Source organism: Physeter macrocephalus, chromosome 7 (assembly GCF_002837175.3).
Source record: "Physeter macrocephalus isolate SW-GA chromosome 7, ASM283717v5, whole genome shotgun sequence".
NCBI lineage: Eukaryota > Metazoa > Chordata > Mammalia > Artiodactyla > Physeteridae > Physeter > Physeter macrocephalus.
This window is the reverse complement of record NC_041220.1, coordinates 106,209,891-106,223,071: the sequence shown is the minus strand read 5'-3', so window position 1 is coordinate 106,223,071 and position 13,181 is coordinate 106,209,891. Positions and strand designations below refer to the sequence as shown.

The window sequence follows — 13,181 nt, the reverse complement described above, 5'->3', positions numbered from 1 at the left end:
CAGCAAATAACACACAAGGGAATCCCCATAAGTTTAACAGCTGATCTTTCAGCAGAAACTCTGCAAGCCAGAAGGGAGTGGCAGGACATATTTAAAAGGATGAAAGGGAAAAAATTACAACCAAGATTACTCTACCCAGCAAGGATCTCATTCAGATTTGATGGAGAAATTAAAACCTTTACAGATAAGCAAAAGCTAAGAGAATTCAGCATCTCCAAACCAGCTTTACAACAAATGCTAAAGGAATTTCTCTAGGTAGGAGACACAAAAGAAGGAAAAGACCTAAAATAACAAACCCAAAACAATTAAGAAAATGGTAAGAGGAAAATACATATCTATAACTATGTTAAATGTAAATGGATTAAGTGCTCCAACCAAAAGATATAGACTGGCTGAATGGATACAAAAACAAGACCAGTATACATACAGATTACCAACAAACACATGAAAGGATGCTCAAAGCCAGTAATCATTAGAGAAATGCAAATCAAAACTACAATGAAGTATCACCTCACACCGGTCAGAATGGCCATCATCAAAAAATCTACAAACAATAAATTCTGGAGAGGGTGTGAAGAAAAGGGAACCCTCTTACACTGTTGGTGGGAATGTAAATTGATACAGGCACTATGGAGAACAGTATGGAGGTTCCTTAGAAAACTAAAAATAGAACTACCATACTACACAGCAATCCCACTACTGGGCATATACCCTGAGAAAGCCATACTTCAAAAAGAGTCATGTACCACAATGTTCATTGCAGCACTATTTACAATAGCCAGGACATGGAAGTAACCTGTGTCCATTGACAGATGAATGGATATAGAAGATATGGCACATATACACAATGGAATATTACTCAGCTGTAAAAAGAACTGAAACTGAGTTTTTTTTGGTGAGGTGCATGGGCCTAGAGTCTGTCATACAGAGTGAAGTAAGTCAGAAAGAGAAAAACAAATGCCGTATGCTAACACATATATATGGAATCTAAAAAAAAAAATGGTTCTACAAAACCTAGGGGCAGGACAGGAATAAAGATGCAGACATAGAGAATGGACTTGAGCACACGGGGAGAGGGAAGGGTAAGCTGGGACGAAGAAAGAGAGTGACATGGATGTATATACACTACCAACTGTAAAATAGATAGCTAGTGGGAAGCAGCCGCATAGCACAGGGAGATCAGCTCGGTGCTTTGTGACCACCTAGAGGGGTGGGATAGGGAGAGTGGGAGGGAGACACAAGAGGGAGGAGATATGGGGATATATGTATATGTATAGCTGATTCACTTTGTTATAAAGCAGAAACTAACACACCATTGTAAAGCAATTATGCTCCAATAGAGATGCTAAAAAAATTCACATAAAAGAAGACAGTCACTTTGGGAGGTATTTTACAAGTTATCTCAGGTCAATAGGCAGATCCACAGATCCTACCGTTCCCGGTCAGCTTGCTGAGCACACACACACGTCTCTTTGTAACCTGGGAATGAAGCTGAAGTTAATTAGTCCTATTTACTGCCTTTGCCTGTCATTTCCCCTGCAATTCAAGCTTCACGCTTTCTACCTTTCTTCATTTGATCTAACGGAAGAGAAAATCACGTTGCAGTCCGGACCCTGCCTCCCGGGCTTATGCTGCCCTCCGCAAACCTGTGCGTTTGGAGCGCTAATTGCTTTTAGTACGTTCACTTGCCCCACTGCTTCTCAGAGGCACCTCTGAGCTTCCAGCGTTCCCAGTCCACCTCTGGTTGTTTGAAATCCCTGTCACCTCTCAGCCTTCTGAAGCTCTTTAGCTTCCTTCCTGGGCAGAGCTTGGGAGAGCAATCTGACTTTTTCCTTCGGGTCCATTCAGATTAGTGAAAGTCATCAGAGATGAGGAAGGACCAGAGAATATAATTGCTGGAAGGAACTTTGGTAAAATGCGAGGTTGGACTGGGTCTTCTTCAGGGGAGGGTTATTCCCACCTTACAGATGAAAATCTAATAGGTTAAATACCTTCCTCCAAGTCACACGGCAAGAAGGTGTCAGGATTAGAACTCAAGGGAATACCTGTCTCCAAAGCCCATGTTTTCTCTTCTAGACGAGACTGCTCTGAGCAGCATCAGGCATTATGAGAGATGCAGCTAGAAAGCTGTCAAGGGTACACGAGACATCATCCCTGTCCACAAAGTGGGAAAGAGAGGTGACCAGACGAGTAACTCCTACACTGGAACAAATGTCATCGTCATGGTATATGGCATATGATCCATGAGAACACAGAGGTGGAAGGGGGTAATTCTCCTCTAGGGCACCTGGGGAGGCTTCTCAAACAGTGACATGGGTTGAATTGTGTTCTCCAAAAGATATGTTGAGGTTCTAACCCCTGGTACCTGTGAATGTGACCTTATTTGGAAATAGTGTTTTTGCAGATGTGGTTAGGATGTAAGTTGAGTTCATACTGGAGTAGGGTAGACTCAATCCAATATGACTAGTGTCCTTATAAGAAGAGAAAAAAAAGAGAGTCAGACACACAGAGAGGAGTACACCATATGAATTCACAGACACACAGAGGGAACATGGCCATGTAGTGATGGAGGCAGAGACTGGAGTGATGCAGCTACAAGTGAAGAAATGCCAAGAATTTCCAACAACCGCTGGAAGCTTGGAGAGAGTTCATCGTTCTGCAGACAACCTTGATTTCAGAATTCTCATCTCCAGGACTGCTAGAGAATAAATTTCTGGTTCTTTAAGCTATCTAAATTTATAGTAATTTGTTATAGCAGCCCTAGGAAACTGATACAAGCAGATATCACCTAGGTGGACCTTGGGGCCTGAGGGGTGTTGGGCAGAGGAGCGGGGGGAGGAGGCTATGGCAGGAGGGGAAAACAGTGTGCCAAGGCATGCGACAACTTCTCTATCATGCATTGAGAGTTTGTCTGGAGCCGGAGCATGCAGGCAGGAGACTGTCGGCCATGAGGTTGAAACGCTAGATTGGGACTAAATTTTGAAGGGTGGGGTTTAGCAGGTAACTCAGTTCCTAGGCAGGGCCAGGCAACTAGTTCTGGTCAATGGGGTGTGAGCAGGAGGGAACTGTGTCATCACTGCCCACCTTTCTCTCTCCCAGCCTCGGGTACCTGCTTCAGAGGGTGAAGCTGCAAGATGTGAGGCTGCATCCCTGAACCACTGCGTGGAAGGAATCTGCCCTGGGAACTGCCGGACTCGCCACACGCTTTGTGTGAACAAAATGATGAGGTAAGCAACTGATCTTTCTGGGGTTTGTTTGCTACTGTAACAAACTAACGAATGCATATTTCAGATGTTTGGAGGCAAAACATCACCATCACACCTACGTCCTACATCTCCGAAGGACCCTGGAACACGTTGATCAGTCCTCTTTTACTGCCCGCTCTCACCCACAATCCCTTAAATATATTAAGCACTCATCAAATTAACCAGAGGATTAAAGCTGGAATGATCTCAGGCTTATCTAGCTGAACTCCTTCCTTTTATCTAAGCCCAAAGCAGGTCAAATCAGGGTCCTGGTCTCCAGAATTGGGTGGGCACTTGGGTGTGCTCTGTTCTCTACAGCACAGCCCATCGTCCAGCTGATGTTTTACCCAACAGATGTGCCCATGAGACTTCCCGTTGCACGAAGACATTCCCTTGCCATATCGACAGCTGCTTCGATCTTGTGAGGGTTTGTAACCACTGCAGGAAACCTTTTACTATCAAACGTGCCTTATCTGTAAGTGGCCATGTGATAAATTGCATAAACCCAGACGCTTTTGAGATAGCGAAAGAGGATGCTATTCCCAATTACTCTGGGAAGGCTTTGCGGACTTGGAGTATCTCGGGCAAGTTGGGATACATGTTCACCCTGCTCAGAGATGGTTTTGGTGAAAAGCAGGTAAAGCGCTGTCATGGTTTTGCCCAGGATTGTGTAGTCCAGGAACTAGTGTGCGTACCCGGCTGTATTAATTACAGACTCTGTGAACTTGGACAAGGTTCCAGTAGCTTGAGGTGTTGTGGTTTAGGACTTCAACATATGAATTTAGTGGGCGTAGGGGACACACTTCAGCCCATAATAGATGCCTTCCTCCAACGGAAATGTTGGCACGTATCAAGGCCAAAACCCATTGTAATGAAGGAATTCTAAGAACACTCTTGATCTGGTGCGTTAGAGACATTTCTGGCTAATGCAAAGCATAGTCTAACATCAAATTTTAAGCCCTTTCTTGCCCTGGTGAGTGAGGCTGCGTGAAACTGATTGAATGACTCTGAGCCTTTCCCCAGCCAGCCCTCTCCTGCTGGTGATGGGAAACAGTTTAGACAGAATGTCTTAACACTGACACAGCGAATAATACTTTGTCAGTGGCTTTGGCTCTTCGTGAAAAACACTTTCTCTGCTCAGGCCGTGCCTGACTGGCCTTAGGTCTTGTGTGTGCCTGCTGGGCTGGCTGGGTTGGGGTTCTGTATAGCTCCCTAGCTTAGGAGACTGCTGATGGCGTGAGATGCCCACGTGAGATTTTAGCAGGATCTCCTTTGAGACTCAATTTCCTCATTAATCAAATGTATCATCTCTGCATCGTATAAGTCACAAAGTTGTCATGGAGAACAAATGGAGCCATGGATTTGTAGCTTCTAGATCTGCACATGCTCATGTGGTTACTTAAAATTAATTTAAGAAATTAGTTTCTCCATCGCACTAGACACATTTTAAGTTTTCAACATCCAGGTGTAGCAAATGGCTACCCTATTGGAGTGTCCAGAATTAGAACATTTCCCATCATTGCAGAAAGTTCCACTGGAAAGTTCTAGGAGATTTACATAGCTTTTCTCATGAAGGGTATTATTTCCCCTCCATGGGTGAAGCATCCGAGGTGCAGCGATGTTAAGCTCTTCTTCCATGTCACATACAAAGTAGAATGACTGAGACTCAACTCCAGAACTGCCCAATGTCTAGAGTCTCGGTTCTATTTCACTACAATACATCCTATTTTTAGCTTAATGAATTTTTTCTCTTCAGTCATTAGAGACAACAACACTATAGTCTAACTTGAAAGGCAATGAGTAAACTTTTGGTTTCTGGAATCTTCTGCAGAGGAGGTTATCCAGGACATTGCTGTATTGGGCAGGGTCCGGACTTGAATTTTTGGAAGAGGTCTTAAAGGTCTCCTCTCTCTCTCTCTCTGACTTTCTGTCTGTATCCTTATGTCTTTCATTCTTTGTCTCTCTTTGCAACACACATACCCACACGCCTTGTGTATCATAATTCTTCCTCGAAGAAGTTAGCAGTGCTAACTGCTGTGCAAACTTAAACAAGCCTCATAAACATTCTTCACTTCCATTCCCTAAATAAAATAGGGATCCTATTGCTGGGCCATTAGCTCTTCTCAGGAGACTTAAGATGCAGACTACACAGAGCTGTACAAGGATGACCTGTTACTATTGTTCTTACTCTTCCATCATCACGCTTCTGCTTTCTCTCAAGCGTTGCAGGCATCTGCTTCCCAGCCCAAGAGCTATCTTGCAGCAAGAACTATAAACAGCAACATGAAACCTACTTATAGGCAGATGAAAGGCAGATGCTTGAAGCCAGCAGGTAGCGCTCGCCTGCGAGCCTGTGCTTCAAGCTTCAGAGGCAGACCTTCACTACAGCTGGAAGTGAAGCCACAGCTAAGAGGAGCTCATGGCTGCTGCCTCTGGAAGCCTGCGCACCCGCTCTGAGCATGGTGGGGCTATTTTTCATGTGAAAAAAAATTCAAGTATTAGATCAGAATTATGATTTTTGCCCTGATGTCTTAAAGCTATAAGTGAATAAGATTGTGCTTTGAAGCCTGATTTATACCTCTAAGTAGAGAGGAATTGGCCTCCTGAGGGATGGCTAGGGGTGTGCGGCAGGGCTCACTGAGTGCAGTGGGGTTTCACAGGCCCCTGGAGTGGAGGGCTGGCATGGGGTTATGGTTCCCATAATCTGGGTCATTGATTCAATCTGGGTCTGCACCAAGCAGCACTTCAGCAGACAACAAGAGTTTACATGGAGTGAAAGGTCAATTGCAGATACTATGCTCACTCCACGGGATCCCCCATTGCACTTGGGATAGAGTCCAAACCACGTCAAGTGTCTCTGTATTGGGCAGTGAGATGTGCCACCCAAATCATCCTGTGGGACTGAAGGAGTACCCCTCCACCCTACCCCCGGCTGCTGGGCATGACGCTTGCAGACAACTGTCAGACCTCTTCATCTGAGCAAATGAACACCTGAATGAAGGAATGAATGACAAAAGTGCATCCTTCAAATACACCATCCATTAATTTGGTATTCTCAAGAATACAACTATAGTCATGAATACATGGAAAACATCTTTTAAGAGTCAATTTTGGGGACTTCCCTGGCAGTCCACTTGTTAAGACTCGGCGCTTCCACAGCAGGTGGCATGGGTTTGATCCCTGGTTGGGGAACTAAGATCTTGCATGCTACATGGTGCAGCCAAAAAAAATTAAAAAAAATAAATAAAAGACCATCTTTAAAAAAAAAGAGTCAATTTTGGGGAAAAAAAAAAGGCCAAGTGTACATAAGAGTAAAAATAAATAATCTGACATATATATATATATATATATATATATATATATATATATATATATATAGCTCTTTGCATTTTCAGCTTACAGTGCCATACACATTCAGACTTCATGTTCAGTGCCTCCTGCCATGTACCTGACACCTGTCCCAGAGTTGCTCTGGGACAGGCAGAGGCGGCCAAGACATTGCATTTGCCTTCAGGGAGTTTCTGATGGAGATGCAGAGGCAAAATGAACAAATGTAAAGTCAGGGTGAGCAGCAAGAGGATGTCCAGTAAGAGCTGAAGGAATAAGGGACACATTTTTGCTGGACAGTCATTTGATTTGCCTCATAAAGGTGGATCCATTGGGGAAAGGAGGTCATTCCAGGCAGAGTGGGCTACTGGGACAGAGGCAGGGAGGCAGGATGGATATTAGAACGAAAAAACAGGTCACCTCACTTTGCTAGTGTGAGCCCCGGTACTGCCAACCGATGGGGCCTGTATGAATTTGGGTGAGGCGTGGAATCTTGGAGCTTCCGTATCCCCGTTTATTTAACAGAAAGGGAAAATATAAAGAAAACAAAGCAACAACCACAACCTATCTCACTGGGTTGCACTGTCATTTAATAACTGGATGGTGCAGGGAAAGTCACCTAACTTTTTAAACCAACAGTTGCCTTAACCCTAAAATGGGAATAATTATACCTGCCTTGGTATTCTCATAGAGCTCCTGGGAAGACTAAATAAAACAGTGGACATTGAAGGACGTTCAAAATGTTAAGTGCTGCAAAGCTCTAAGTCACACTTAAAAAAATTTTATTTTAGTATATATCTGGAAAACCCACATTGATGGATGGCTAATGGAACTATCAAGCTATATGTCCACACACAGGAAGGCAGACAGATAGACAGACAGACGTGATATTTAAAATCAGCTGGTCAACTTTAGGATGTAAATTTTCAGGATCTTGGCTATTATCATGGTTTTCTTTGCTGATTTTATTCCTAACTTATGTCACTTGGATAAGAATGGCTCTTCCTGAAAGGGATAAATGTCTCTTCATAGTTTCTCCTCCCTGGGATGGCTGCCGAGGGAGGAACTCATTATGACGTCAGTCATGAGATTCCATCTTTAGGTTCCCTTCATCTTTCAATCAATCGCTCTGGCAATAACTCCATCAACAAATATCTATGGAAAATACCATATAATATCACTTCTATGTGGAATCTAAAATATGACACAAATGAACTTATCTACAAAGCAGAAACAGACTTAACAGATATAGAGAACGGACTTGTTGTTGCCAAGGGAGGGGTGGGAGAGGGATAGATTGGGAGCTCGGGATTAGCAGATGCAAACTAGTATATATAGAATGGATAAACAACAAGGCTCTACTGTAGAGCACAGGGAACTATATTCAATATCCTGTGATAAACCATAATGGAGAAGAGTATGAAAAAGAATATGTATATGTATAACTGAGTCACTTTGCTGTGCAGCAGAAATTAACACAACATTGTAAATCAACTATGCTTCAATAAAATAAATTAAAAAAAATTCTGTTGAAAGACTCTGCTGTGTCAGGGTCTGTGCTGCACAGTGAGGACATAGCAGTGACCCAGAGAGATGTCATCCTCATTCTGATGGCGTCTACTGTCCAAAAGCAAGGAAATAGCCTTTTGCAGTTGCCCAATAATGACTGATTTCCTACCTATTGCTACTATCTCAGAATTTCTTGCTGCCACCAGGATAGATGCTGATGTAGCAAAATATAACACACTAGGAAAAGACACACTGTTATGGGCAGGCATATAACAGTAGAGGATAGTCAAAGGGTGGGTGGCTACACCAGTACCCCTACAGCCTCAAAACTCCTCCACTTTCTAATATGCCCCCAACGACCTTACAAAATTAGGTTGTAACATTCCATAGCAACAGCACCACTGTAAAGTCTCCGTGTCCCAAAGGAATGTCCAAATGTCCCAGGGGAAATTCCACCTTCACTGGGCAACACCCACACGGAGTATCTTGCGGTTCCTCAGTTCTTTGACACTCCTGTGTTTATCATCATACTTCCCTAGATCATCATACATGGAAATCTCTTTTTTTCTGTTGTCATTGTCAGTGACAACCTCAACCTCAACCTCAATACAACTTTAGCTTTTGCATTTAATCCTAAAGTGTCCATCTCCCTTTAAGTCTTGTTTACACTATATTCCTATCTACTAAGTGGGGAGGGGGCTTCCTTACGTAGCGCTTCATTGTTAATAAGTCAAAACCCATTCTATTTCTGGGATGTTCTTTTTGCGCATTAAAAAACTTCAAAAAAAATAAAATAAAGAGGCTACATATGGCAGGCCTGAAACTGGGCTTGTGTGTTGAGGAAACAGGCATTTCGAGTTACTGCCAAGGCATTTTACAATGGGACAACCTGCTCCCACCCAGAGCCTGGACAATCAGATAAGGACCTGAGCTGATTCCTGCTACAAGTTCCTGCTTTGCTTTGCCCACGGAACCTTCTAAAATAACCACTTAAAGCTGAGTCTGTGAAAAGTTAGTGACTTCTGCCCCAACCAGAAAATAATAGGTAAATAATAGGTACTTGCTACCCTGCTCTCCTGTCTCTTGCTCTCTCATGACTTGGGACAGAGGACTCCCCTCCCCCCGTTCATTGTATGCCTATGCTGGGATCTCTAAGTTATAAATCTGGTGACTCCACTTCCTTTGTGTGGATGTATTGAAACTGTGCCTCCAATCAAAATCACCCCGGGGGTTTTCACTTCCCCAGGGTGGGAGCCCGGATGCCGAGGGAGCTCCCTGCTGACCCCTAGTGGATGGCTTGTACCTCGTTGTTCAGCACGTCATTGTCTACGTATTCTTAATTTAACACACCAGCTTCGCGTTTTCCTAACACAGGAAGAAGGGACTGGAGAAGGTCAACTTAGTCTGCATAACATAAACAAGAATTTGGGCAACATGAGAACAAGAGGGTAAGAAGGAGACACAGAGGAGGTCAGAGGCAGGAGTCAGGAGGAGGTTAAGGGGCTGAGCAATATGAGGGCTGGGGCAGTGGGGAAAAGTGGCCCCAAGGAATGAACATCTATTATGAGATTTAACTTGTGTGTGGCATAGGGTATGATGTTTCCGTTCCCTTTTACTCCTAAATCTTCAGACACAAGCTTTGCTTCAGGCACCAGGCTTGTCTTGGTCGTTGCTATGGTGAGAAGTGGGGACAAAAGAACAGCTGGGAGTCTCAGGATGAAAATTGCTCATATTTATTATAGCTTAATGCTGTGCTTTTCAGGTGACTGGCCTTATTCTATCACATTCCATGTATTAACTCAGTTAAACCTCACAACTCAATGATAGGTGCTGTTATCCTCTCCACTTTACAGATGAGGGCACTGAGGCTCAGGGAGGTTTCATCCCTGCTAGTAGGAGGCAGAGCCCAGGTTTGGGTCTACACCCCGCAGGCCAGAATATAGTGGAGTTTTAGGATGGAGACCAGGGGGAGGCAGGGGAGGCATTCATCTGGGGAACAAAATTTAAGGGGACACACAAAAAACTCAGTAATCAAGGTGAGCATAGTTTGAATGAATGCAATTTTTAAAAAATTCAGTTCAAAAATCCTTTATGAAAAAATATCAAATATCAAATAAAGACAGAATCAGTTTTTCTGATTTTTCTTTTCCCACTGGCTCCAATGTAGCTCAGCACAATCCTAAATGGAATCAGATTTTCCTGCTGCTTCTTAATTCTTGTTCTCCTTTCTAAACCAGGGAGGGCTCTGAGCAGATGCTTATGCCAGGATTTGTAAAATTCTCAGGTAGGGCTTTGCACTTTGTACAAAGCGTGGAAAGGATTTTCGTGCAGATCCTTGCTAGATTGCAAGGGTTAGAAGATGCCAGTTGATAAGCTGTGTACCTGTCATGTGTCTTCCTGCATTTGCACTTACTCTTTGCTCTGGCTGTGATTCTTGAATTGACTCTTTAAAAAAAACCTTTTTGATTGTGGTAAGCACATGAGATCTACACTCAACAAATTTTTAAGTGCATGGTACAGTATTCTGTCCAACCATGTTGAACAGAAAATTTCTAGAACTTATTCATGTTGCTTAATTGAAATTTTATGCCCATTGATTAATAACTACCCATTTCCTCCTCTCCCCAGCCCCTGGTAACCACCGTTCCACTCTTTGATTTTATGAATTTGACTATTTTAGATCCCTCACATAAGTGAGATCATGCAGTATTTGTCCTTCTGTGACTGGCTGATTTCACTTAGCATAACGTCCTCCAGGTTCATTTATGTTGTTGCATGATGCAAAATTTCCTTCTTGCTTTTTTAGGCTGAATAATATTATGTTGTATGTAGATATCATATTTTCTTTATCCATTCATCCATCCATGGACATTTAGGTGGTTTCCACATCTTAACTATAGTGAATAGTGTTGCAAGACCTAGGGCCATAAAAAGGAGTAAGGTGAATAGTGAAACAAAAAACTTTCTCCAAAAGACCTTCCCTGATGCCCCTCGTCTCTGGGCTCCTGCTTCAGCCTCAGGCAGGTGGTCTTCTCCTAGATGCCAAGCATCCTGTACTGTTCTCTGTCATAGTACTTGTTGCCTCTAACAGCTAATGAAATGGTGTGAGGATACACCTGAAGGGATGATTGACAATGTGTTTGTGTCACTGTGCTAGTGTCTAGTTGGTGCTAGACAACTCTCTAGCTATAATAGAGAGTTCACTAGATGCCTGAAAAGTGAGTAAATGTGCTTCAAGGAAACTTTAACCTGTATATTGTTCTAAGGTTCTATATGCCTCTTGAAATACCAATTCCTCTGCTTTTGAGGGTGAGAACCTTATAAATCAACATGGTAAATAGAAGTGACACAGTATCTAAATCAGATAGACCTGAGTTTACTTACTGAACTGTTTAGTCTACCTTTGGAGACAACAATACATATAATACTCATTTGATCCTTTGGATGATCCTATGACATAATGTTTGTATCAGGCACATACTGGGTAACTTAGAAATAGAACACGTGCACACACACACACGTGCCCACATACCAACACACATATTACAGTTGTATGTATAGATATCCATTTTGAAATTTTCAAATTCTATTTGCAGTTCTGCTAACTTTAACGCTTCTTTTAAACAAAACACAACCAGAAGCGAATCAGAGGCTGAACTTGGCAAGGTTAAGATTTATTTTTAAACCCAGACAGCTTTGGAAGAAGAGACAGTCTATGTCACTTATGTGTCAGCTCTGGAAATAGACCCAAGACGTGAGGTGCAAAGTGACATGGTCCAATGATGGGTTTTGAGGACGTGTTATCAGCTTTGGAGCAGATGAGGCCAAGCAAATCTATTTTGTCAGGACAAAGTTTCTCACTGCCAGTGAACCTGGCCCGTGGAAGACAGGGTGGAAGAGGCAGAAGTTGGCCACCAAGCTGTGTGCTTCTTGGCCGAGACCATGGCTTCCCAGCCACACTGCTTTGATAAAAGTCCTGCCTCCTCTGAGCCATGCTAGTGTGATGGAGGCAGGCTGTCTCCCCTTACCTGCTTCTTTCCTTTTCTTCTATGTAAAACTGAGTGATTTCACAGGCGAATGCACCTTTCCACAACTCACAGGAACTCAAGCAGCCAGGATTCAAACCATTATTCCTAACTATTGTCCACTCGCACCAACTTTATGCAGATGTTTCTATAGGACCTGGGTTGATCCCAGCATTATTTTCAAGACTATAGATTTGGGAATATGAAAAAAAATTTGCCGAACTAAGATTCTTGTCGTCAAGACTACACTGAAGAAAATATTCTCAAGACGGCCTTTCTGGACCTTCCTCCCCATCCTCAGGCAGGTTTTTCTAGTCTTTTTGTTGCCATCACTGAATATTGTACACCCTTTGATCCCAGCTTTCCCCCTTTCTTGGCCCAGGTGTTGGGTCTCACCTCATTAGCACCTACTGGGTGGGTCCAGGTTCTGTGAGGCACAGGAGACATGGCTTATTCTAGACTGGCCTTGAGTTTACCTCCAAAAACTTGCTGTCCACCAAGAAATCATTCCTTTTCTCAACTGTTTCCCTCTGTAACTCTTCGGTGAAAAGTGGGGACTTAGCCATTGCAGTTATAATCTCAGGCTTGTTGGGGAACCTTCAGAGTCTTTCACTACTTTCTCTTATCTGATTATTTTATATGAAGCTTCTGAGCTGCTGGATTATGAATTTGAATGTTTTTAGGATGGGAAATAGCTAGACATCTGTCCTCTTTGGATCTTGAGTTTATTACCAGAAGATATTTTTTCATTGGTTTGTTATCATTAATTCTAATGAAGAAGAAGATGGCAATTTAAGACAGAGCCTTTTGGAAGTTGTAAGGGCACTTAGTTTATGGACATACTTCTGAGCTCTCTGGTGGGACTAGGAGGAAAAGGCCACATTAAATCCGCCTACAATACAGAGCTGAGCCTCTCATCAGCAGTGCAGGGAGGGACGTGCTCCATAACAAGCACCTACTGTGTCCTCAGTGAGGCCTTTCCTGTCTATCCCAGTAATTCTTTTTTTTTTTTTTTAATCAGCTTTTTTTTTTTTTTTTTTTTTTTGCGGTACGCCGGCCTCTCACTGTTGTGGCC

At 43.1% G+C, this 13,181-nt stretch overlaps 1 protein-coding gene across 1 annotated transcript in view; it reads right to left on the bottom strand.

Annotated features, from left to right (window-relative positions):
- The window catches only part of CLNK (cytokine dependent hematopoietic cell linker), a gene marked incomplete at its 5' end in the record, with an annotated part of 155,601 nt that extends 148,514 nt beyond the window's left edge, over positions 1-7,087 (bottom strand). The window contains 2 exon segments of the mRNA XM_024119532.1: positions 6,998-7,023; positions 7,025-7,087. Of these exon segments, the coding sequence (XP_023975300.1) occupies positions 6,998-7,023; positions 7,025-7,087 (89 nt within the window).
- Positions 7,088-13,181: the final 6,094 nt, after the last annotated feature.